The 26,471-nt window shown below is 35.9% G+C and overlaps 1 protein-coding gene across 12 annotated transcripts in view; it reads right to left on the bottom strand.

Moving 5' to 3' along the window:
- Positions 1-26,471, bottom strand: part of SYNE1 (spectrin repeat containing nuclear envelope protein 1) — a 450,176-nt gene that overhangs the window by 97,299 nt on the left and 326,406 nt on the right. For all 12 annotated transcript variants that reach the window (XM_072767663.1, XM_072767691.1, XM_072767685.1 and 9 more), the window contains 13 exons: positions 26,225-26,434; positions 20,336-20,437; positions 16,033-16,152; positions 14,126-14,326; positions 11,569-11,742; positions 10,575-10,706; positions 9,820-10,016; positions 9,006-9,138; positions 8,521-8,703; positions 7,150-7,299; positions 6,373-6,549; positions 5,549-5,704; positions 1,469-1,624 (listed from right to left, as the gene is read on the bottom strand). In XM_072767663.1, the coding sequence (XP_072623764.1) occupies positions 1,469-1,624; positions 5,549-5,704; positions 6,373-6,549; positions 7,150-7,299; positions 8,521-8,703; positions 9,006-9,138; positions 9,820-10,016; positions 10,575-10,706; positions 11,569-11,742; positions 14,126-14,326; positions 16,033-16,152; positions 20,336-20,437; positions 26,225-26,434 (2,091 nt within the window). The remainder of the gene's footprint in view (positions 1-1,468; positions 1,625-5,548; positions 5,705-6,372; positions 6,550-7,149; positions 7,300-8,520; positions 8,704-9,005; positions 9,139-9,819; positions 10,017-10,574; positions 10,707-11,568; positions 11,743-14,125; positions 14,327-16,032; positions 16,153-20,335; positions 20,438-26,224; positions 26,435-26,471) is intronic.

The following is a 26,471-nucleotide window of genomic DNA, read 5'->3' as shown; positions in this document are numbered from 1 at the left end:
CTCATCTCTGCAAACTGCCATGATAAGTACTTGCACAGGTGTGTGCAGAGCAGATTTGTTGTTGTACATATTTTTTATTGGAAACTTCAGCACTCCATTAGGCATAGATTTATCAAATGTCTTCATAGAGCTTACATTTTAATGAGAGAAATTTAAACAAGTAGGCTGATTACTTTGTTAGAAGTTGATAAATGATAAAGGCAAAACAGAGAAGGGCTTCAGGGAGTACGAGGTAGGGATGTGGAAGCTATCATTTAAAACAAAGCCAACAGGAAAGCCCTCACTGAGAGAGCAGATTTGAAAAAGTTTGTGGAGAGGGAGCGGCCCATGCGGATACGTGGGAGGAGGTGTTCCAGGTGGAGGCAAGAGCCAGTGCAAAGCCCCTGAGTGTGAAATGTGCCGAATGAGTTCAAGAGTTAGGAAAGACCAGAAGCAAAATGAATGTGTGGGACAGAAGCAGAAAATAGGTTGGAGAGACCATAGAAGGCCAGGTCCTAGGGGCCTTCAGGCCCTCACCAGGCTTTGGCCTCATTTTTAATAAGACAAGAAGCTACTGGAGGCAGGGGAAGGGTTTGGTCAGATGAGTGGTGTGACCTGGTTTCCATTTAACAGGAGCTCTCTGGCATGGAGGCCACTGGAAAAATCAAGGCCGGCAGTGATGTTGACTTATACCCGAGTGTAGGCTATGGAGATGGGGGGAGGGTAAGATTCTTGATTTGTGCTGAAAAGAAAGCTGACAAGACTGCTGATGGATCACATGTAAGGTATGAGAGGAAGGAGTGAAGAATGACTCTGGCTTTTGCCTACGCAACCAGGCAGAGCAGTCATTAACCGGGATGGCAGAAAGCATAGGTTTGTGGGGGAAGAACAAGTGTTGGCTTGGGCATGTGAGTTTGAGGTGTCTACTGGTCATGCAAGAGGAGCTGTCTATAAATTCAATTTCTCTCTCTGCCTCTGTCTGTGTCTATAGTCTAGGAGAGAAATCCAGGCTGGGGATTTACATTTGAGAATTGTCTGTACCTAGACAGTACCTATAGACGTGGGAATGGATGAGATTGCCAAGAGAGAATGTTCATAATAATGTTTATTATAGGAAATATCCAAAGCTAGACTTAAAAAAAGAAGTCTAATAGGGGTGCCTGGGTGGCTAAATCAGGGAAGTATTCAACTATTGGTTTCAGCTCACATCATGATCTTCCAGGTAGGGAGACAGAGCCTTATATCAGGCTCCCTGCTCATCAGTGAGGAGTTGGCCTCCTCTGCCTTTCCCCTTGTTCTCTCTCTCTCAAATAAATAAATAAATAAAAATCTTAAATAAAATAAGGAAGAGGTTAACGAAGTAGACCTAATATAAAGAGATAATGTAGAAATTCTGTAACTATTTACTGTTATTTTCAGAAAACCAAAACACCATGACATGTTTGGACACAAAACAGCCTTGGAGTCAGGTCTCTGCAAGCAATATTACCATGTGGTCTAAATTTGCCCAGGTTTGGTTCAGCTCCCGCAGCGTGCTCATGACAATGCCAGAGACTTCTTCTTTCTTGTTCTGAATCAAAGCAAGTCCACTCTGCTCAATTCTCTCTACCTCTTTTTCTTTTGCTTTAACCAAATCTTCTAGATCCTGAAAGATTAAAAATAGTCATTTTAAATTGTTCTATTGTGGAACTCTGTACACTGAAATTGAGCTATTACAGCCCCATATCCCCCCCAAGTTTTTGCTAATCCAAAAAATTTATCATTCTAGGGAGAGGGTCTCTACAGCAATACTTGTTCCTACATTTAAATTTTTAAAATAGCCTTTTAAGGGAAATTAGCATAACTTTTAAAAAGTAAAATTTGATTACCTAATAAAGACAAGGCAACATGTAATTTTTTTTCAGGAAGTAAGAAGGAAAGAAATATATGTGGGAAATGGTAACATGATTTATATTCTTAAATTCATGAATCTTGGTGTGGGAAAAGCTACATAGTCCTAGGCCACAGGATGAAATGTAATAGGATGGTATTCTCGGTATCTGAGTTTAGTTACATTTCTGCTACTATTAAGATGTGCCTCTTTAAATTAAGAACTTCTACTGGGTATCTTTATTCTGACAGAAAATCAGAATCTCTTTTAGCCTTCCTTTCTCCCTGATTCTATATAATTCTGAAAGGTTATAGGCTTTTTTTTCATGAATCAAATCCTATTTTGGGGGGGCATGTGCTTTTATAACAGTCAGTATGAATTCTTCAAAAAAGAAAATGCAATGAGGCAACATTGTGGAGATCAGCCTTAACCATACATTATAACCCAGTTTATATTTTAATGTCATTTGAAACTTTGGAAAGCTCATTTGGGATGGATGAATAAGTGGGAGATCAAGTCATATAACCTGTCTTGGATTATAGAGCTGGTGAGGCGTGGAGAATGGATTAGAACCCAAGCCTGCTGGGTGTACTGACTCCTAGCACAGTGTTGGAAGCGAGTCCCCAGATGTGACCTGTGGAGAGGATGTAAGTTCCAGATGCGGCTGATGTGAGAAGCCATATATTAAAGCCTGGTTGCATGCTTATGTTCAGAAGCATATCTCCCGAACTAGATATGTAGATTTGTACGCACTGGAGTTTAAAGTGAAGAAAATTCCTAAATAATATACATGAAATGTCTTTTAAGCTGTTAAAAACTTGGCAAATGCAGAATAGTATTAGTCTATTCAGCTATTTGGTCATCAGCCATGAGTCAGTACTAATTTATTTATTTTTCTCTCCTTAATTATCATAAAGCTATTTTTTTCTTGATGTATTAATTGAAAATTCATGCAATTAGTAGCCTGAAGATATTGTTTTTATTTTTAATATTTTGCTTTCATTTTTACATCATAATTCTGTCAATATTTTGACAGCTTTAATTGATCAGAGAATGAATATGGTGATTACCAGAGTCATAGGTCCTTTATGCAATATGGAAAACATAATTAATTTTACTATTTAAGGATTTCTCTCTCAACTTTTTTAAAGGGTTAACCATAAATAATCCTTCCAACAAGTCTTTAATATAATTCTAAAATCCAGCCATTGAAATTAAATTTATCTTATTTATCCATAGATGGTAACTTTTTTAGTGAGCAATATTAAATGAATGATCCATTACTTAAAAACACATCTCTAAAATGGCCTGCATGCTTATGCTGGCATAAAAGCAAAACCCAGGAAGGAAACAAGACTGACTGAAATATATACTTTGTCCAAAATGAAATTGTGTTTTTCTTTCCTTTCAATAATTAAAAGATAATTGTTTCTGATCAATGCAGAAAAAAGCCAAACCTAACATTTTTTTGCTCTAATAAATTATTGAGTTAATTCATAAATATTATTTTTTATGTTGGTTTCAATTAATAAATCACCTCTGAAAAAGTGGGAAAATATTCAAGACGTTTTAAAGAAAATAAGCTTAAATCCAGTCACCGATTTAAGTCTGCTGGCTTGAATTTCACACTTTGGTCCAGAGGAACAATTTCTCAAAAATGACAATAAATTTTTATCTAGATTTGTGGTACTGCCAAATAGAACCTGCCATTAAGCTGTTGTGATTTTTATGCGATGCCCCAAAATAATTGTGTGGGTTACATTCATTTGGTTCTTTGTTTCAAAAAATAAACAAAGATGAAATTTGAAATATCTAATTGGCATTGTGTGTGAAATTCTCTAAACGACATTTCAAGCTTTCCCTCCTGACGCTGCCTGGTGTGACCTTCTGTGAAACTTGGCCAAGCTTCTGCTACATCTTCGATAGTATTGTCTCTCTTAAATAGAAGACATGGTCATGAAAAGAAACAAAACAGAAAATGGCAGAAAAAAAGTACAGGAAAGAGAAGAAAAAACAGTAAGAAAAAGTAGTAGAGAAAGTAGAAAAAAGGAAAATTTAATGTATTGTTTCACTTTTAATAGTAAGGTTTATCACAATGGTATAACAAAGAAGCAGTAATGTTACTAATGCTAAGACTTAAATGATCTTTTAACTTTGGTGGAAACATTTTAATTTAGAAGCTTAAGAGGTCTGACTTCTCATCCCTCAAAGGGAAATTGTGAAATTCTGGATTTTTTTGTACATTTAGATATACAAAATTGATGGCCCAAATTAGAAATACTACAGGCCCCTGGAAAACTGGAAATGCAGTAAGATTAGGTGATGCATAATTTTGGTCTTCAGTCTTTTATATGCCCATCTTCTGATGTGAAACATTTTTTTAAATTTTCAAGGTATTTCTCTATATGATTATTTTCTTTGCCATTTTTATGTACTCTGGAAATTACAATCCATTAGCTTGTCAGCCTGGCACAAGAGCATCTGCTCTTCCTTTTCTGAATGGAAAAGCTTTGACTGAGAGCTTAAATATATCTCTCTTTTCAGGTGCCCCAAGGAAAAAAAAAATGCTTGTTAGAAGTCAGATCATTATGAAAGGCCTTTCTCTTTGGAGTCTACAATATGAAAACAAGATTTAGGGAAAAGTGTTTCTGTAGAACTATTTCACAGCTGAGTCTTCAATTGTTCTTTGGAAATACTACAGAGAATAGTCACAGCTAATCTGTACATTAAAAATTATTGAATTATTTAAAAATTTTACTATAGCATTACCTGTAATGACTCATATTTCTTTTGTAATTCACAAGAATACCTAAGCAAATGTTAAGTGTTCTGAAGTCACTGGAAAACATTTAGAGTGTGCTCACTCCACCTGAACCAGAGATTCTTCTAATAGTAGAACAAGCATATGCTGCTGAATGCTTTCCATGGGACATGGGAGAAATTAATGGTGTCACCTGTGAAGTACTCTGCTCCTCAGAGCTAAAAACAGAATTAAATCAAGTTTCTGGTGCTAACTTCCCTTTACAGGAGATACAGAGGGGAAAAGAGCAAGGTAAAGGACATCTTAAATGAAGTCCAAGGCTCATCCAGAACCTGAGGCCAGTCTACAGGTTCTGCAGCAAGTTAATTGTATTAAGAAATATTAAAGAGGCTTAAGAGATCCAATAACAAATGTAGCATGTGGACCTTGTTGTACCCTTATGTGAGTAAATTAACTGAAAAAAAAAAGACATTTCAAAGAAAACTGAGGAAACAGTATTATGAGTTGAGCACTGAATAATACTACGGGATTATCATTAAAATTTTTGTGGTGATAATGACGTTATGATTATATAAGAAAATGTCCATTTCTTAAAGATGTGTATTATAGTATGCAGAAATAAGATGACATGATGTCTGGGATTCACTATAAAATATTTAAAAATAATTCAAGCAAATATGTCAAAATCTTAATATTTGCTAAATCTGATGATCAGTATAGTGGGGTTCATAGCATTCTACTTACAAGTACATCTCAAAATTCTCATAATTTCAAATTCTTTTAAATAGGTGAAAGAACATAATAGTTAACAAAAAACTCTATAAACTCATATAATCAGAAAAACTCATTACCGAACAAAACTTCTTTCAGTATCTAACTCTCAACTCCCAGGGTCATAAAACTGTGACCTATGCATGTCAGCCACCTGGACAAGTTACCTGACAGTCTTTCATTGCGTTCTGAACTGAAGCCTGATCTCCAATTCGATGCTGTTGCTTTAGTCTGTTTTCCTGGGTTTCATACCAAGTTTTCAGACTTTGTACATTATTTTCATATTCTGACCAAGATTCCAATAAGCCTTCCAACAGCTGGATCTGAACAAACATAATGAAATGAAATGTGCAATTTTATTTTAAACTGAAGCCACTATTTCCTCCAATTACTCAAGCCACTATTCCCTCTAAATTAAGAATTCTTACAATATAGTTTATTGGATATATGATTAAAAAATGAATCTTATAAAGTGTGAATCAGTGACTAGTATTGATGAGTAAGTAAAAAAGTCAACTTGAAAGGCAAAAGAAGTTGAGCAGCATCTTTTTAAAAAAGATTTTATCGATATATTTGACAGAGAGAGGGAAAGAGAGAGGGAGAAGAGAGCATAAGCAGGGGGAGTGGCAGGCAGAGGGAGAGGGAGAAGCAGGCTCTCCATGGAGCAGGGAGCCTGATACGGACCCCATCCCGGGACTGTGGGATCATGACCTGAGCCGAGAGCAGATACTTAACTGAGTGAGCCACCCAGGCACCCCATGAGGCAATTAAAAAAATAAAACAACATGTTAACAGGTGAAGAATAGATGATATATAACAGAAAATAATGAAAAAGTAAATATTTGGAACAACAGGATTCAGTGGTGTCCCCTGCAGGAACATCAATGTGCCCTGTGTAGCTATACAACTTGTGAAATTAGTCTTCTTTACAGAATGTGACTGTTCTTGGCATTTTCATGTAAATATGGACAGCAAAGGCCACTTGGCTTACCTTCTCAGTCACTAGACCCTGCAGGATTTGCCAACTTTTATTCATGGCTCCAAGTTGTTCAGCAAAATCAGTCTTATCACTGCGTTTACTTTCCACATCCTGACTACTGATTTGTAGCACAGACTGATTCACAAAATCAACTGTCAACTGTTTACAGTTAATATCTATCTTAAAACCCTGAAAAGTGAAGGGATAAAAATAAGAAAACAAGGCTATGCATATAAATATCTTCTATTTTATCAGGAATTGGAAAGCCTCAAGTAACCTTAAGATTAATTTTATAAAAAAAAGATGAATTTTATCATTTTGATGATTTAGCCAGAAGGCACAAACTGCATATATTTATATAACTCATTATTATCAGAAGTTGAATATATATATGATCATCCTGAATCTATAAATTTTGAACTTATAAATATATTGATACGAATTTGAATTTATAAGATTTTTAATTTATTAATATGCTGAATGTAAATATATGTATATATTTTTAGGTAGAGGATGTAGAATTGGATAAATTGTATTATCTCACTAAACATGTTTATAAATTATAACATTTTTATGATTATTTAAATGACACGAAATCATATTTAAAATTATTCCTAGTACCAGACAACTTTTCTATGGTCTACAACTAGGGAGGCAATTTCCTTACCCTTGTACCCCTCTCTGGTCACTATGTATGAAACATATACTCCAAAATCTGATGTCCATAATTTCAGTTCTTTTGGATAAAAGAATCTTAAAATATGAAAAGTTAGAAAAAAGTTCCATTACCTTATATTTCTGAAGGTATTCATGAATTGCCTTGTAACCTACTGAATTTTGTATATTCTCTTCATCCTTTTGAATAACATTTTCCATAAGAGAAATCCAAGTCATAACTTCAGAAATGGCATGACGGGAAGGCAGCTTATCCATTTGGAGCTGCCCAATAAGAGACAGAATAAGACACAAGTGTTAAAATTCAAACCAAAATTCTTCCAACCTAAAATCCCTACATTAATATTTATTAATGTCCAACTGAGATAATGATTCCTAATGACATCTTTCGATCTTAAGCTCATTAGAAACTTGAAATTAAACATCAGGCAAACACTGAACAATAATAGTCATCTTATGTTTACTTGACATCCAATACTATAAACATTGCATAAACATTAACTAATTAATCAAAATACCAGTAAGAAGAAAATATTATTCTTATTTTATAGCTAGTTTTATGAGTTAAAAAAACTTAACTACAAAACATTCAACAGATGTATTTTATTAATTATCTTGTAAAAATTTCTGTGTATTATGACTCAGGAATGTTAAAGGAAGAAAGAAAAATACCACACTACAAACTATCATTTTCTAGATTTTTGGCACTCTGATATTTATTCCTAAGAGCATAGCCAATTTTCTTACTCTTTAACTAAAATATACTAAGAATTCTGAATCTTACTTAATCTATCATACATTTTTGTAGATACTTATTATAATGATTTGGAGAAACAAAAGCAATCATTTAAAATATTTATGGACTTCTATGTGGTGCAGGAAGATATAGAGATAGATGTGACCTGTTTCCTGCCCCCTGGATGTGTATAGCTGCTGATTAGGAGGGTAAGAAGGCATTAGACACAGGTATTATACCTGGTAGAATGATGAACATCAAAGAGAGATAAACATATACTGTCTGGGATCTAGGGGAGAGAAATGTATTTCCAGATAAGGGAAGTACTTACATTTATTGAATGCCAGTTGTTCTATTGTAGGTGAGATTATAGGTCTTTTCTATATAGTGTGATTGAATCCTCATAACTACCCACTTTATGAGGGAAGTGTAGTCACCCATGTTTTACTCATGAGAAAACAAAAAAGTTTAAATAAGGCCAGGTGAAGGTTCTACTACACACACACACACACACACACACACACACACACACACACACAGAGTAAAGAACTCCTTGGAAGATATGACATCTGTTGGTATGGCTTTGTAGAGCAGTTCACTTTTAGTATGCAGAACAATCCAAGAGAGAAAAGTCAAGATGTCCATGACAAAGCTGATTTAAATTTGGAAGTAAAAGCAGATTAATACTCCTTTCATTTAATATTGCTTAAATCAATTATTATGATTTAAACCTATGATTATTTTTATACCTGATGGAGCTTTTCCTGTACAGTTGGAATATTTGTCAGCAGGTCAGTCCATTGGCTATCAATGTGTGACAGCTCTGAACGTAGGGCAGCTGTGTCTACTTTCTTTAATCGAAGAAGCTGATTTCCAGTGCTGAGGACAGACGATTTCAGAGAAGATTTGGCATCCACTTCTTTGGAAAACTCCTAAAAGAAGTAGCAACGTTCAAACCAGGATTAAATGGTCAGACCTTTAATTTAAGGAAAGAGAACCATTTATTGCATAAACAATTTTTCTTTACCTCTTGAGAGTTATGTTAAGCCCTCCAGAGGAAAACAAAGGCAAGCAGACCGTTGTCTTGAATGAAAGCCAACAACAAAGCCATTCCTTGAAAATTATTTTGATGAGGCAATTATTGACCATACATAGTTAACACTGACATACCATCTATAGCTTGGTTTATGAAGTATATAAAACTGAATCAAGTGCTTTAGATTCTTAGGCTTACCAGGAAGGCATTTAGATGATCACGGACCATTTCCAGTTCTTGTGGGACTGTCACAGATTGTTGAGTCCAAAATTCTAGCCTGTCTTTTGCAGATTGCAACCAGTGAATAAGTTCTACAGATTCGCTTTGATATCTGTAATTATATTGATGAGCCTATTAAGTAAACACCCAATACATCTCTTCTGTTAACCCATGTTATTCAGCAATGCCAATTTTAAAACAAGAAATGCAACAGGTTTGGGAGAATAAATGTCTTGCATTCACACTGTCAATTTCTCTTCAAATTTATACTGTAAGCAAGTTTCAACTTTCTCATTTCTAAGCTGAATGTAAAAATATACATATATCTTTCTCCTACTCCTTCACATTGAGGCTATTTATAAAATATTAGATGACTGCTATTAAAAGTTCTTAGAAATAAAGGTGGCACTGATATAGAGTATTTCATTATGTAAAATCAACCTCCACTTTCTTGCATACTTCCTAATGCCCTTGAGAAACTTTAGTTTCTCAAACACACTTTCCTTCTATTTCTCCTAAGATTTTACTGTGACCACTCATATACAGTCAAAAGGCAAGGCAGGATCAAAGGTCCAAGATACAGTGTATCAGGCACTTGCTTCCCTGCCTATTTCTAATACATGTTTATACAACTACATAAGAATCTAATTAGAGACTTTGTTTTTGCCCTTATTTTTTAAAATATAAGAATAGTGCCTAAAGGGATCAAGTCTTTTTAAAGTCCCATACCCAGAAGCCTTATAAAGATTCTGTAACACTAATCTAAAACGATGTCTAGTAGTCATTGTATTACCTGGTCCAGTGTTTCAATACTGTTTCCAATCTGTGAAGTTCCTTAGACACTTTGTTGGTATTATTTAACCAGTGTTCTCCAAGTTGATTTAGCTGGCCTTCTAGATCTGAGCAGCTAATGGATATAAGCAGTCGTTTCCCATCATCTAATACCTGATATAATTTGGGCTGGTATTCATTAAGGCTGGATTTCAAGTGCTAAAAATGATTAAAAATAGCGGGTTAAATGTTTGGATGATACAATTTTTCTCTTTAAGAATTCTAGTTCCTCTGATGTCCATAATATTTCTGCTCCATTAGTCAGACTTCAAATATTTGCACCCAAGTAAGATTAGAAAATTTGAGATAGCTCATCCATATCTAAGTATAGATCTTCTTCTCCATTGTCGTCATTGTCGTCATCGTCGTCGTCTTCTTCTTCTTTGTAGTAACTTCAGGTACATTTAAAACTATCAAGTTATAGTTAAGGATATTGTGACACCAGTATATACCACATAAAATGCTTGGTAGAGGCTAAATTTTTAGAGCTCTCTCATTTAAAAAAAAAAAAAAAGAAAAAAGAGCTTTCTTATGTTCTACTATAGATAAAACACTTAAAATCTGTTTTGAACAATGTCAGTAGCTTGAAATAAAAGTAAAAGTACTTAATAAAATATTTGATTGCAAGTTTGTTTAGAGTCCTGTTAAAACCACGGAAAAGTTTCAAAAGAAAATATGGGTACTTTTCACACCAAGATGCCACTGGACGCTGCTGACCTGATAAAGTGCAATCCGGTCGATGAGCCTGTCCTCACTTTCTTCCACCAACCCCACACTCGGGATGCTACTTTCCACCACCTCCAGCTGTCTGCTGAGCTCCTGATAGTCTTCATCCAGATGAGACCATGTCTACAAACATAGTATCAGTCAGTGAGCTAAAGAATCCTCATTAAGGAACAGTGGTACTTTTTTGTGTACAAAATATGCATCTGACAGATTCTCTTTAAAGTTATGCTGGACATGTTTGTGTTGGGGGTTTGCTCTGGGAAGCAAAGGATGGCTTTGAAGCAAGTAATCAGATGGTGACCCTGAAAAGCACAGGCTTTGGTATCTGCAACCAACCAGCTGATGAACATGGGCAAGCCACTAAACTTCTCTAAACCTCATTTACAGTATTTCAAAAAAAAAAAAAAAGGATAATAGCTATCTTGTTCATCATGAGGATTTAGTGGAATAATTGGATGCAGTGCACCTGGGACACAGTAGGCACCTAATATGCATGGTTTCATTGTTACCGCAGTAACAATGTATGATTTAAGTAAAAGGGAAGGATGTGTTTACTTCATGTACTAAAGCGAAGTAAATACATTACATTCACAAATAAAAAAGCTATAACAGACATTTAAGAAATATAAATATATGGTATAGACATTTTAATAAGGAGAAATCCCACACCAGTCACTCTGAAATTCTGATTTTTATTTTATTTGAAACTGGAAAATCTTTGTAAAAATTATTTGAAGCCTTTTTCAATAATGTAAAGCAAAGGTTGGCATTTTTCAGTGTGACTGTCAAAACCCCAAATATGGTCATGCTCTACCTGAAGTCAGTATTCAGGGAATATAGCTGACTCAAGGTATGGCATAGCTCTTATCCAAATACAAATAAGAAATACAAGTGGGACAAGTCAATTGGGTAAATATGTCTTGCCTTAATGGTGTGTTTTGCAGTTAAGTTTGCTGTAGGGAAGGTGCTATGTCAACAGTCTCACCTCTAGAATGTACTCCAACTCCACACCCCTCTTGTGGGCCCGTTTTAGTACAGCTGAAGCCTGTGCCATCAGTTCTGTGTGGAACTGAGTTTCCTGTGGGACTGCAAAGCTGATTATCTTTCTGAAGAGTGTTTCAGTCAAGATCATATGAGATTCCAGGCCCTGAAAATATTCCTGCAATTTTTCAGATAGAGAGAGGTCAGCAACTCACACATATACCATCTACAATAAAAGCTGCTTCAGATGTGAAAGCTAATGGAATTCAATACATGAGCAACATCTTTCCATCCCTGCTCACCCCCACCTCACATAGGTATTCATGGCTTCCTGCCCAAACAGGGCTCCAGTCTCCTCACTGGCCTCTCATCCCCCCATTCATGTGCACCTACACAGGCTGTGCTGCAGATACTCCATCCCCACAACAGATGTGACCAGCTGCTAAAAAAAAAAAAAAAAAAAAAAAAAAAAAGCCCTCTGCTCTCTAATGATCTAATGACTTATCCCTGTACAATCTGGGAGACTCTCACTAATTCCACCACGCAAACTGGCCTTCCTTTTCCCTGGACACATTAGCTCCCAGTCCCTCATCTTCAGCCTCTGGCTTTACTCCATACTTCCTAAGATGTCCTCATTCCACACATTCACAACTTTTCTTCCTCTATGGTTGGGTTTGAGCTCTACTTTTCCAAGTTCCCACTTGTTGTGTTCCAATATTCACTGCCAAGCATAACTTGACATGTACCAATGGGTATTATACAGTTTTAAATTTCCCTTGCATTATACCTACACAAAACAGAATTACAGGCCTTGGACAGTCCTACAAATGTGTTTTCAAATGTTATTTTCTATGTGTAGAAGGCCCCAGAGGAGGGAGACAGGGATTATCCGACTTCCTGTTCCCTCCACCGTGGGTAGAGCTGAAGACTTGCAAATTGATAACAATATTTAGTACAGACGATATGCTGAAACTCTACCAGTGTTTTACTGACCAACTCAGTTAATCCTCGTAACACTTCTCTGAGGTATGTAGTTTTATTTCCCACTTGGTGGATGAGGACACTGAATGACTCAGTCTATAGAACATGTTCAAGGTCACTGCAGACCTCTCCCTCCCAAAATAGTCTGGTCAATAGAAGCCAGAATCTTCATTTTTTTAGCTGACAATTATTGTATCATAGAATCTTGAAGTTGGAAGAGAACTTGGAGGTCATTTAGTCCAACATTCACCAAAAACTGATACTCTTTTTACAACCCAATCTCCCCCTAATGGCCTTGGATGTTGTATGGTCTTCTCATGGCCAGGAAAGTTGTCTGCTCAATGGCAGCCTATTCCTTTTAGAGTGCTTTACCTATTGGGCCTACTCCTCTGTTATTTATACTCATTGATCCTAGCTTCCTCTCTGGAATAACTCAGGATAATATTTTATTGCTGTTGTCAAAATTTGAGGGAAACCAGCTGTGAACTTTAAAGCAATTTTTTCAAAGCCAAATGATAAGGCTTTAATAAATCACAAAGTTTTGGACAAAAGTCTCTGGGAAAAATAGCAAGAAGTAAAACTAAAAAAAAAAAAAAAAAATTCACCTTTATAAGCCATTACAGAGCTACATAATGGTAGAATGTTAACTATCTACAACCCAGTGAGATTTTCAAAGTTTCCATGTATGACATTCCTATAGTCTAGGAGTTTGGGTTTCTGGATTGGCAAACCTAATATTTCTGTAGTCTAAAAATGTTTGTGTGTGCACATTAAATAGGCATTCCTTTACTAAGGTGTGGTGTCTAACTTGAGCTTGGCTATGGCACATATTGATAGGGCAATCTCAGGCCTACCAGTTTGATCACATAGTTAAAGGACTCATCCTACAGCAACCAGAGGAACATGTGCTTACAGGCCAGAAGAGCTGAGTGATGGACATAAGAAATAGACACCCAGTCCCACAGCTGAGTAGGTAGCTCTGCTTTCCTAAGGCTTGATGAGCAGCTGCTACCCAGGACAAAGAAAGGCAGAGAGAATACTCAGAGCTAGATGAATAAATGGGCATAAAAGACCCAAAGACAAATCAAAATAGAGTTAAGAGGGAAGCCAGGCACTTTGAAGAAAGTCCCCAAGTTTCCCTTTGGTTGCAGTAAATGATGAAGAAAAGCCTGGCTAATATTACTGGGACTGTTGTTATTCTTCTTCTTCTTCTTTTTTTTTTTTTTTTTAAATTAACTCCACACCCAGCATAGAGCCCAACACAGGGATCAATCTCATGACCCTGAGATCAAGAAGTAGGCCAAGATCAAGAGCCGGATGCTTGACTGACTAAGCCACCTAGATGCCTCTGTATTCAACTTACAGAATTAGAGGAACACATCCTCTATAATTTTTCTGTGCTATTTAATGTCTATGGATTTGAAGAGACATTTGTTGACCATTTTGAAGAGTAATTTATTCAAGGAGGGACTCATAAAAGATTAATATTGGGTTTTACCATGTAGATACATATCAGTAACTAAGAATATGCTTTCACAACTATTTTCTCTCTCTCTCTCTTTCCCTCTCTTTCTCTTTACCTTATGTTTGTCAAGTAGTTGTTGAATTTCCTCTTTGGAAGACACAATGATTTTCTGGTCACCTGCCATCTTCTCCTGTCCAGTCTCGAGCAGGTCAGCCAGATCTTGCAGGGCCCTTTCGTACTGACTCTTGAGTGCAAGGTTCTGGTTCAGACCACTCCGCCGGGAGCCTATGGTCATCATTAGTTCATCATACATATCCTACAAAACAGAGACAGTGATACTCACACTCAATTAGTATGTCGGCTCTCCTCTGAAAAGCCAAAATGTTGGCTAGAAATGATGTGAGGTAGACTTGACAGCTCTCTTCTTGGGGTATCAACAGTTTATGGTGGGATATGGGATCAAAATGTTGAAAAGGTGTTCATGGGCTGAGGGAAATATAAGTGTAAATTCTAATTTTCTAATGTAATTCTAACTTTTATAATGTTCTTAATATTTACATAATTTTAGAGTAACTGAATAGTATCTTTCACATTTTATCTGCTAAATAATGGTCAGATTTTGGACTATTCCCTAAATAAAGATCTAGAGAAACAGAGGAGTTTAATGTGAGCAGAATGCCTTAAGACTTAAAAAGGCAATGTTTTTGCCAAATGTGGTGGAGTAAATAAATATTTAAACTGGAAAGACATTTCAGGAGATGATGATACACCAAACACAAAATTTATTTGAACCATATGGACCTGATTAATGTATCATATTAAGGTTTAGCAGGTCAAAATGGTTCAATCTGGAAAAGTTCAACTTTAATGCCCATTTACAACTATGACGTTTGACTCTTCCACCTGACATTTAAACACTGTTGGAAAACTGTCTAAGTGCAAAGTGGGGGCAGTGGGCTCATGAAATTGTGAAATGTTAGATAATGGAATGAGACAGTTAAAATAAAAATGTTCTTTTAAAAATAAGGGCTATTTTATTTTCTCAAAAGGAAGAACTTGTGACCTTGTGCTGAAGTTATGCTATTAATCCCTCAATGGTTCTCTGTAATGCAGAGAAAACTTAACATGTGTGTGTCACTGTACACATTTTTTTCTTAATGTAATTTAAGTATGTTGCTTATCAGCTGCTAAATTTTGCTGGTCTAATATCCCAGTTCCTCCCTACATCCCCATATTGGATTTCTGCCTAGCAGCCTGGTAGAAGAAAGCAAATTAACTCCAAATTATTTCCCAATCCTGAAGGATCCTGGGAAATCTATTTAGGTTTCACCTACTTTCTAGTTTATTTTTTTCTTTTGTTCTGGTATTGACACTGTGTCCCTCTTCTATCCGGACATGTTGGAAAGATTAACTATAGTTTTGAAATACCAGAGAAAAACTACTTTGTAAAAAAATATTAGCTTGAGCCTTTTTTCTTTAAAATAGTTTTTTGAGGGACGTCTAGGTGCCTCAGTGGTTGAGCGTCTGCCTTTGGCTCAGGGTGTGATCTCAGGTGCCTGCATGGAGCCTGCTTCTCCCTCTGCCTATGTCTCTGCCTCTCTGTGTGTGTCTCTCTCATGAATAAATAAATAAAATCTTAAAAAAAAAAGTTTTTTGTGGTCCACTATAATGCAGGGTAGATGTCTCTCTTTTAACTCTTCTAGATAGGAGTGATGATTATTATGTTTTCTGGAGTAGAAAATAATATGCAACAACTAAAGGCATATATATAATAATGCTTAACCACTAGAATAATAATAAAGTAAATGTCAGAAAAAAATCTTAGAAGTTTAAGAATACAATTTATTTTATCACATTAAACCTGGTAAAAGTTTCAGAAAAATCTCTAAGTGTTACTTAGAATAAAGATTAGGATCTAAATGAAATGAATTGTATAGAGAAAAACCAAGAAAATAAAGAAAATAATTTCTCTTGACTTCTAGTTAGGATGTATCATTGAAGCTGATTGGTAGAAATCTGTACCTGAAGTTTGGACAGTTCCTGCATGGAAGGCTGCTCAATCTGCAACTTGTCACCACGCCTTTTTAATTCAATGATTCCTGCATCCAGTTCCTTTAGCCCATCTTCAGCCTGTTGTATTGCCTATGTAAGATTTATGATATTTCATTAAAATTCCCATTAACAATTTCCCACACAAAATGTGATTACTAGGTCTCTCTATTTGTTCTCTCCACAGTAAGTACTTTCAATGCCTACAAAAGGAGTCATTTTAATACAACATAAAAACCATGACCATCTAGTATATAGAAAAGAGAAGGAGGTCCTTTATTATACCACAGTTGGCTACCCTACAGGTAAGGAGGTAGGAGGGACTTCATTTGGAGGGTTGGAAGGACAGTGGCTTCCTTAAACAAACATGGGAATTCATAAACAGCAAGATCTGAAAAAGAAGCATGACTTTAGGACATGGTTAGAAAAGATATTTGCCTGAGATTTCCTAGGGGAACGTGTTTTGGTTTCCAGAAATGCATTTTGAGCATCCTTGTAGAGAGATTCTCAGTGAGGTAAGAGGAAAATATCTCACAGCATCGTCAAACAAAGCTCACTCTTTGTTTAGTAGAAAAGCAAGTGATCAACAATTAAAGTGGCTGCTGGCACTATGCCTCATCTTCCCAGTGTGAATTCTATAGAAGTAGTACAAGCTCTCACTCTGGCCTTCAAGGAGCTTACAGTCTGGTTAGGAAGTCAGAGTAAACAGAGCAACACAAAACAAGGATGAATCCAATGACATACTCAACTTGATGCAACTTACCCCTGTTAGAGGAGTTTGGAGAAGAGAGACAGCAGTGGATTCTGGAGCAGTTAAAGCAGACTTTTGGAAGAAACACAACATTAGTTGCACTGAAGGATGAAAAGAACATGGACTCCAGATGGCAGATGAAACACATGTGTCTTATTTTCTCCTTCCTGAATCATTTACTACAACCACAGTAAATATTCTGTTTGCTTGTTTTTTGGTGCCCCTCGCCTGCCCATAAATCTACCAGGACAAAGAAATGGGAAATAAGGCAATACCAACAAAATTTTGAAAGCTGGAATTCAGAAGCATACAGGATAACTGACTTAAGACATCTGAGAAAGCTGAATTCTAAGTTCATGGGAAAGCTACATCACCTGACTTATAGCAATAGGAATCTCTGGCACTCTGGGTGGGTGGGATGGGGAACCAAATAAGGAGGGTTGATAAAAAGCTGTTTAAAGAGCAATGAAATTTCCAGAGCCTCTTCCTCATTCCACATGGCCCTTTTTTCCTTCTCTAGGAAAGATAGGGAGTTTATTTTCTAGAGAAGGTAAAACAAATAGTCTCTGGACTGAGGGGTACCACGTAGTTGTAAGTTTGAGTACTTGACTGAAAATAAGGGATATGTGACTGAATGCCCACAGAATGCTAAATGGGGAGCCCCCCTGACATATTCTAGAGTAGTGCAGCCTGACTTCTAGTCTCCAGACAGGGAAAGAGAAAAAAAAATGTAGAAAGACCATTAGAAAAACCTAAAAACTGGATACAAGAATTCTCTAACAAATAGCCCACACAGCCCAACATTCAGTAAATCTCAAAACCATCAAGCCACATCCATACACAAAGTTCCCATTCAGCGGTTTAGTTTTCCATTCTAAATGTGAAGAGACAACAACAGAATTTCCATAATCTCAGAAAAGTTGCTAACATGAAAGATGGAGCCTAAAACAAATGAATAAAAGCAAGTTGAAGGGAAACAGACTATATCGGAAAAATAAAACTCTGGCCAAAAAATCATTAATATATCCAGAGAGATTACAAAAGATAATGCATCTATTAGAAAAAGAACAGGATACTACAAAAAAAAGGATCATTCAGAGAACCACAATGAGCTCAGGGAAAATGAAACAAATGAGAGCAGAAATGCAAAACTCAGTAGGAAAATTTACAGTTGAAATCAAGAAGTCTTCCAAAAAATAGAGCAAGATACCTTTTAATAAAAAAATTAGAAGACTGAACCAGAATATCCAACATCTGCCTAAAAGGAGTTCCAGAAAGAGAGATAAAATGGAGGAATGAAAAATGTTAATCTATTAGTTTTCCAAAATGGAAAGAGGAGAGCTGCCAAATCAAAATAGCCTACTACACTTCCAGTCTAGTGGATAAAACAGCCCCTTCCCAAGGTGTGTCACTGTGAAATTTCAGAGCACTGGGATACCTCTGGGAATTAGAATGATTTTAGATTCCTCAAGCCAACACCAGAAGACAGAAAACAATCAGGTGCCTCAAAACTCTATAGAAAATTGATTTCCAACCAAGAATTTTATAGTGAGCCAAGTTATCAATAAAGTGTGAGCACAGTATAAGGACCTTTTAAGATATGCAAAATACTAAAAGAATACATCTGGCATGCATCCTTTCTTAGTAAGGATATGTACTAACAAGACAAGGAAGCAATACAATAAAGTCAGACTTGAGACTCAAAAAAGAGAAGATCCAACAGAGGGAAAAGTGATGAAAATTCTCAGAATAGTGGTAAAGGGCATCCCTGGAAGTCACCTGTGCACCAAGCTTGTGGAGACAACAAGTCTATTCTAAATCAGAATGACACAGCTCAAAAGATGAATATATTGAGAGATATCATCTTCATGCTTTCTGCTATTATTACCTTTTAACCCAAGAAGGGTTGAGGTGGAAAAGCACATTTTTTTGGTGCTTTCCATTTATTCAGAGAAATAGTCTAGTTATTTATTTTTATCTGTGGGATTCACTTTAGTGATACTGGTTAATAATTAGTAAAAATGTTACTTGTGATCATACATATCCTATATTTCACATTAGAAAATCAAGGCAAACATCATTATAGCTGCTGAAATCTTTTTTTTTTTTTCCTTTGGAGTCAGGTATGCTAAAAGGCAAAAATTAAAAAGTAAAAAGTTCCTTCAAGTAGAAGATATGACACAGAAGAATGCTTTTTAATTTGGGGGAAATGAGCGATTTGTTTTAAAAAGCAGATGAAATTATGGTAAAAAAATATACATTCACAAACAATTTTGCAAGTTATTTTAGGTGATCTCTCGGATGGATGGACAGATCGATCTAGATATCTACCTTGAGAAATATTTCAAGGGATTTCTATCACAGATGATTCTCTATAGTCTACTCATAGAACCCTTAGAGGTCTGCTGAAATTAGGTTAAGAAATTCTATTTCTAAAACACATACTTTTCATAATTACTTAGCTTGGGAAACAGGAGATATTATATGTAACATCCTTCCCATTACTTCTTTCCTCCCTGTGTTCAATGACATCACACAAGTTAGAATTCTCATTCCTTCTCATCAGTGCAGCTATGTGAAGCTTCTTGCGGTATATGATGCTTCATAACCTGGCACTGCCATGTCCACCATCCAGAAACATTTTTGCTTTCAAACATCCCTGCTGACTCTGTATTCCCAGTGGTCAAGTGCAGACACCCAAAAGTATATGTAATGATTTGTGAGGATGAAACACTACATTTTTCATTTATGTTCAATCATATTCTTCTGAATTTTTGTGTATTTGCTTTATAACACTACCTGATTCTAATTCATAAATAAGTAAATATCCATATACTTGTGATGTATGCTTATTTTTTTAACTAAGGAGGTATGGCATCAATAAAGTTTAGAGACCACACTGGTTTGTAGAATGAAGTCCAAATTTCTCTGACATTCAAAAGGCCCTGCAAGCTGCCTCAAATTCATCCAAACTCGTGTCCCCTCAATTGTTTTTCATTCATCATAAATTCACCCAAATAGGATAACTTGATATTCTCTGGAAGTGCTCTGAACGGTCTGACATTTATGCCTTTGTTCTTGTCCCAGTCTCTGTGTGTCCAAACTTCTCAGTCCAGTTCAATTTTTCCTTTACAAAATGTCCTCTGATCATACCCCTGCTGGAGGCAGTCTGCTCCTCTTCTGAATGTCCACAGTGCTTCATCTGTATTGCCCAAGGACAATCTGACTTTCTGTCATATGTCACTAAGGCTCATGTCTAATCTCAGTGTTAAGTGGCAAACTTCTTCAAGACATCATCTGTCACCGACACCTTTACCCATCTCCTATTTCCTGGTTCCGTACAGGAAGAAGTGATGGATTCCATATCATCTGGCCAGTACTCAAACCTGGCACTTAAAGACAAAATGTATGACAAACTAAAATGCTATAGTAAGCCATGAATCTTTTATATAATATTTCAAATCTCCTAGTAAATCAGATCTACTCTATGCATTGGTTCTTCTGGAAAAAGGCAACTGTAAATACCTCTATTTGCTCTGCCACAGGTTGTTCAAACACATTTGCCAGTTTCTGTAGAATGATGTATTTGTTGTCAGCCAGTGATGTACACAGCACCTTCAGATCATTCTAAAGAGGAAAGCAGTAGGAAGACTCAACATGTGTAACAAGGAATTCAAATTGTTGTAAAAATAACACACATTCTTAGAAATAACATATAGGTGTAGGAATTTAGTGTCCAGGAGAAACAATATTGTCCCAGGGAAAGGGAAAAGGAACTGGTCACAATTTATCTAGATGTTAAAATTGATGTTTGATGAATTTATTATACTAAGTATTTCCAACACAATGCAAATAGTGATGAAGCATACAAATAAAAGGCAGTACTAGTCACCCTAATCTTCTTGTTATGTGGGAAATAAATGTGCATATTTAAATACTGCAGTGGAAATATTACATTAATGATTCTATTTAGTAAAACAACCTAAGTTTGTTACCGTTATTTGGAAAAAATGTGATCATTTTATTTTATTTTATTTCAATTTATTTTACATTTTTTACTTTATTTCTAAAAAATTTTTTATTTTTTTACTTTATTGATATGTCCAAATTTTATTTAAAACTACATTTTAGGGTCAGCCCGGGTGGCTCCGCGGTTTAGCGCCACCTTTGGCCCAAGGTGTGAGCCTGGAGACCCAGGATAGAGTCTCATGTCAGGTTCCCTGAATGGAGCCTGCTTCTCCCTCTGTCTGTGTCTGTGCCTCTCTCTCTCTCTCCCTCTGTGTATGTGTGTGTCTCTCATGAATAAATAAAATCTTTAAAAAAAATAAAACTGCATCTTAAATTTAATGAAAAATGTGATTCTTAAGATTAATACAATTCCTTTCTTCCTCTCTCCCCTCATTCCCTCTCTCCTATACTTCCTTTTTTCTCCTTTTTTCAGAGAATTTGCATAAGCTTATAAAAAGCCACCCTGAAGTGTAGAAAATAAATTTTATCCGTACAACCAAAGACCTATGATAAGACAATACAAAAAGACCTTAGTAAAGTCTTTTGTTCAAAAAGATTACTCACTTAAAAGTCTAAATATGTATGTTGAGTTACATTTATACAACAAGAAAGTTAACTATCAGAATTTTGGTCCTCAGTTTTACAAGAAATAATGAACTGGAACAAAATTTGAATGCTATAATTCCTAGCTTTCCTCCCTGAAATGTCGCAAATAAGTTCTACTTATTGGTCAACAAACGATGGGATGGTTGTTTAACAGAGGCTGAAGTTTTGACTCATCACATCCTCTTTGCTGGGGACTGATGTTATATACACAAGGATACATCACCAAGATGTAAAAATCTGTCCATAAGGAGAAAGTTAATAACAAGGAAGAAAAAAACATCTCTAAGGATGTGTGCCAGCCTTATGACACAAAATGCAAGGCTAGAAAAGAAAATAGTGAGTGGATTATGCAGCAAAATAAAAAGAGAAAAAGAAAAAAATTGCACATGAACATTAGAGAAAGCATACGATCCAAAGAGGCAATAACTGTCACTAACGAAAACCCAAACCAGTCTGCGCCTAGTTGTGGATTCATTAGGAAATTGTTGTAACAGCCCTGGAAAAATGATGCCAGAAGCAAGGTTTTTACTTATGAATTATAGCAATGTTTGTATTATTCAACTGTGCTCAGGGTGAGGGCATGTGGGCAATTAGGATGATGACATATTTATCTGTTTGTATGCCTGGGAAAAGATGTTTCCCATTCATTTGAACAGATTCAAAAGAAAAGGTCTCTATTCGCTATATATATTTAGAATAACATTAATTCAGTTAATCTAAATGAGTAAATAAGTCTAAATAGTATAGCGGGTTAGAAATGAAGATTGTGGAGGTGCCTGGCTAGTTCATTTGGAAGAGCATGAGACTCATGCTCTCAGGGTCTTGAGTTTGAGCTGCACGTTGGGTGTAGAGATTACTTAAATAAATAACTATCTAAAAAAAAAAGAGAGAAAAAAGAAATGAAGATTGTAGAGATACTTCCTGTACATCATCTTTATATTTTCAAAACATACTTTCTGTCTTAATTATATTGTACTAAAGCTAATAGAAAACAGAATTCACATTTCTGGAAGCCTCACTAATTACTGAGAGGGGCCAGTCAAGATGATACTAAAGCAGAGAATATGATTGACTTAAAAATTACTAAATAAGAGACCTTGAAGAGGTGTTAATAACCATAAGGATGCTGGGTTTTTTTTTAACTTGTTTTTAAAGATTTTATTTATTTATTTGAGAGAGAGAAAGAGAGTTCAGGAACATGAGTGAGGGGGAGGGGTAGAGGGAGAGGGACAAGCAGCTCCTTGCTGAACAGGGAGCTGACATGGGCCTCAAATCCAGGACCCTGAAATCATGACCTGAGCTGAAGTCAAGATATTTAACTGACTGAGCCATGCAGGCATCCCATGGATGTTGGTATTTTTTTAAAAATTAAAATCCAAAGACTTTAGCTGGTTTTGTCACTCCACATGCAATACAGCAGGATAATTAAGGCATCTCTATATCACACACATATCAGACATCACAAGTTTTATCATATGGTCACTGGCATTGCTTTTAGGACATAGAGAGGCAGGACTCTTGCTTTTGAAAAAACAGGTACATATAAGGTTTCAAGTTTTAAAATCATCTGTGCTGCCTCGCTCATTTAATAAATAATTCATTTTTTTCAGTTTTTATTTTATTTTTTTTTAATTTTTTTTTTTATGATAGTCACAGAGAGAGAGAGAGAGAGAGGCAGAGACATAGGCAGAGGGAGAAGCAGGCTCCATGCACCGGGAGCCCGACGTGGGATTCGATCCCGGGTCTCCAAGATCGTGCCCTGGGCCAAAGGCAGGCGCTAAACCGCTGCGCCACCCAGGGATCCCATTTTTTTCAGTTTTTAAATAAAATAGTCAATTATAAAAATGTCTAGTAAATTTATTTGAGGTTAAGTCTATAGAAAAAAAATAGAATAGTTGATGATTAACTTATGATTCCATGGAGATAACATACATTTACATACCATCAACATGTTCTTGCAGATTGTCTGTTGGGTATAGGACAACATTAACAGCCTGACAAAAGCCAATACTCAAAAGTAAAATGGAAAATAAAGGCATATCATTCTATTATCTACTGAGCACTGACAGCATACCAGGTGCTTGGTGCAAAGTAAAATAAAATGGTTGGTGACTTGACCTTTAATTATATTAACTTTGGAACTATGTCTTTTAATTAAATTGGAACACAAACATTTTGAAATGTCAGTTGTTGTTCGTGAGCTGGCCACCAACAAGGAGAAACTTGTTGGCAGAAAAAAATAGGGAACATGATTTAAAGGGAATTTCATGATTATATGTCCTTCTCTTGGTCCTCTAGAGAAAATCAGTTCCAGAGTATTTATTCATGCTTAATTCATATTTTACTCTGGCTGGCTATAATTACCAATAAAAATTTTAAAGTACTTTAGACACTAGCATAGTAAAAGCAATTTGAAAAGGGAAATATGCTTCCAAGTGATACACACATTTGTACTTTTAACCTCCCTCATTGGTGGCTGATAAACCAACCAGAATACTGTTAAAACTCAGTGCATTTTATGCAAGTGCATTTTAGAGTAATGAAACAAGTTTCCATAAATTACACAACACTTTTGCCGATTCTAGACAGATGGTGTATTCATGTACACACAATCAGATCTTGCATCCAAAACAAAATATCCAAATAATCAACCCCAGCTTTTCTGATTCCAAGTGAAATGTGTTTTCCTCTCTATGACCTACATGTCATAATCAATACAAATGCAAATATCTAGTCCAGGCCATTCCTCAAAACCAGTCTTGTATACTCAAATGTAGACTGCAGCTATTCACCTGAGTATTTTAATTCTATGGCATATCCTTGTCCAGCCAGCAGCTCAGCCCTGCCCATTGGTCAACAGCACTGATCTTCACCAGCCCTGTCAGTCAAGGTCTCTGGACTTCCTCAGCAGTGCTCCTTTCTCTCACTCTCCATTTCTAAGCCACACATAAATATGCTCCTATCGAGTCTCTCTTCAAAATACATCTTGAAGGGGTCTATTATTCTCCATATCCACTGTGAGCACCCTAATGATATGAAATATAAAAATATTCTTTGAGTCAAATCCTGGCTCTAGTTCTTGATGGTTGAATTAGCTTAGAGAAGTAATTTAAACTCCATATTGGTTTCAGATTTTATATGTGTTATCATGAATACTGCCATTAATAGCAATAACAGTAACAGAACTTACTGAGTGCTTACTATGTTTCAGGCACTGTTCAAAGTATCTTCTACATTTTAACTAATTTTACCCTCACCAAACCCCATTAGACAATTATGATGGGTGTGACTTAATAGTCAAGGACACTAAGGTTCAGAGAAGCAGCTAAGCATATATAGCAGTAGATGACAAAGCCAGAATTTGAACCCAGGAGGGCTGGTTTTAGAAACTGTTCCTAATTTTTTTGTTCTTCTGACTTTGCAAAATGAGTATGAGAATAATGCTTAGCTAAGAAGTATGTTGTGAAGATTAATAATACAGGTGAAATTTTTTTGAGAATAAAAAATGATACACAAATTTTTCTCATAATTTTTTTATAGTTTTAAGAATACAAATTACTGAAAGGCAGTAATAATCTGTCCCTGTAGGTGAATATCTAGAAAATTCCACATATCTTGGCTGATATTACAGTTGACACTTTAACAGTATTTTTTACAAATCAAAATTTTGTATTAAACCCTTGGCCCTAATTATGTAATTTATAAATCATCCAGGTTTCTTAAAAATAAAACTCAATTAGGGGCTCCTGGGTGGCTCAGTCAGTTAAGTGTCTGAATCTTGATTTTGGCTCAGGTCATGATCTCAGGGTCATGAGACTGAGCCCCATGTCAGGCTCTGTGCTGGGCGTGGAGCCTCCTTAAGAGTCTTTCTGTCCCTCTCCCTTTGCCCCCTCCTCATCTGTCTGCCCTCCTCTAAAAAAATGAATAAATAAATGAAACTCAATTAAAACTTACGTATTCCCAAAAGATGCTTTTTATTAGAAATGGAAATCAACTCAAAGTTTATCAGTGGCTTTTGCACTTGCTGAAGTTTATAGTCTAAGGAAAAGTTTCATAGGCAGACAATTACTCAGCTGACAATGGAACTCTAGGGCTAAAAGGCAGTAAGTCTGAGGAGTTAGGAAGTCATGCTGTAAACTTTTTTAAAAGATTTTATTTATTTATTTATTTATTTATTTATTTATTTATTTATTATTTACTTCTTTAGTGAAGTGGGAGAGGCGCAGAGGAGAGAAAGAATCCCAAGCAGACTCCATGCTGAGTGCTGAGCCCCATGTGAAGCTCGATCTCTCAACTCTGAGATCATGGCCTGAGCTGAAATCCAGAGTTGGATGCTTAACTGACTGAGCTATCTAGGTACCTCAATGCCATACATTTTTAACAGAGATAGAAGTAAGTAGGCCATAGTCACTTTTAATAGCTCCTGGTCAATGGAGTCCAGGGTTCTGGAGTATTATAGCACTTGTGTATTTCTTTAGTTATGTTTTAAATAAACTTTGGTTATATGTTTTAAATTCCAATTATCAATTAAATATTATAATCATGACTTATAGGTTAAATTTAAAGTTCTATTCAGCCCTTAGTTTGGTTAGTTGGTTTTCTCAACTTTCTATTTCTAGGAACGTTAAACTCTTAGTTTCCTAATCCTAGAGTTCTATTCCCTTATTTTTCTGTAATGTTCTTGTTCTTCACTGCATATTTGGAAAAAAAAAATAGGTCTATGTCATACCTCAGTAAGACATCCTGCTTATTACTGACTATAGCTAGAGAATGATCAAACATCTCTTGATGATGTATTACCTGGAAATTTAGTATTTGCTGAAGTCTTTCCTTCATCTGATGACAGCGCTGATTTACTACTGAGTCTAGCAAGGACAACCTGCCCAAAAGACAACCCAAAGTGTCTTCAATGACATCTCGGTTATCACCATTCTCTGGAAATGCTTGGGAAAACAAGTTCCTGTTCTTATCCATTTCTTCAGACATTTCCTTAATATCTTTGGCAAGAGTCTAGGGTTGATAAACGAGAAATCACATTTCAATGCTT

The sequence above is a fragment of the Vulpes vulpes genome, chromosome 1 (genome assembly GCF_048418805.1).
Source record: "Vulpes vulpes isolate BD-2025 chromosome 1, VulVul3, whole genome shotgun sequence".
Lineage (NCBI taxonomy): Eukaryota > Metazoa > Chordata > Mammalia > Carnivora > Canidae > Vulpes > Vulpes vulpes.
The sequence above is the reverse complement of the archived record's forward strand: the minus strand, read 5'-3'. Positions and strand labels throughout refer to the sequence as shown.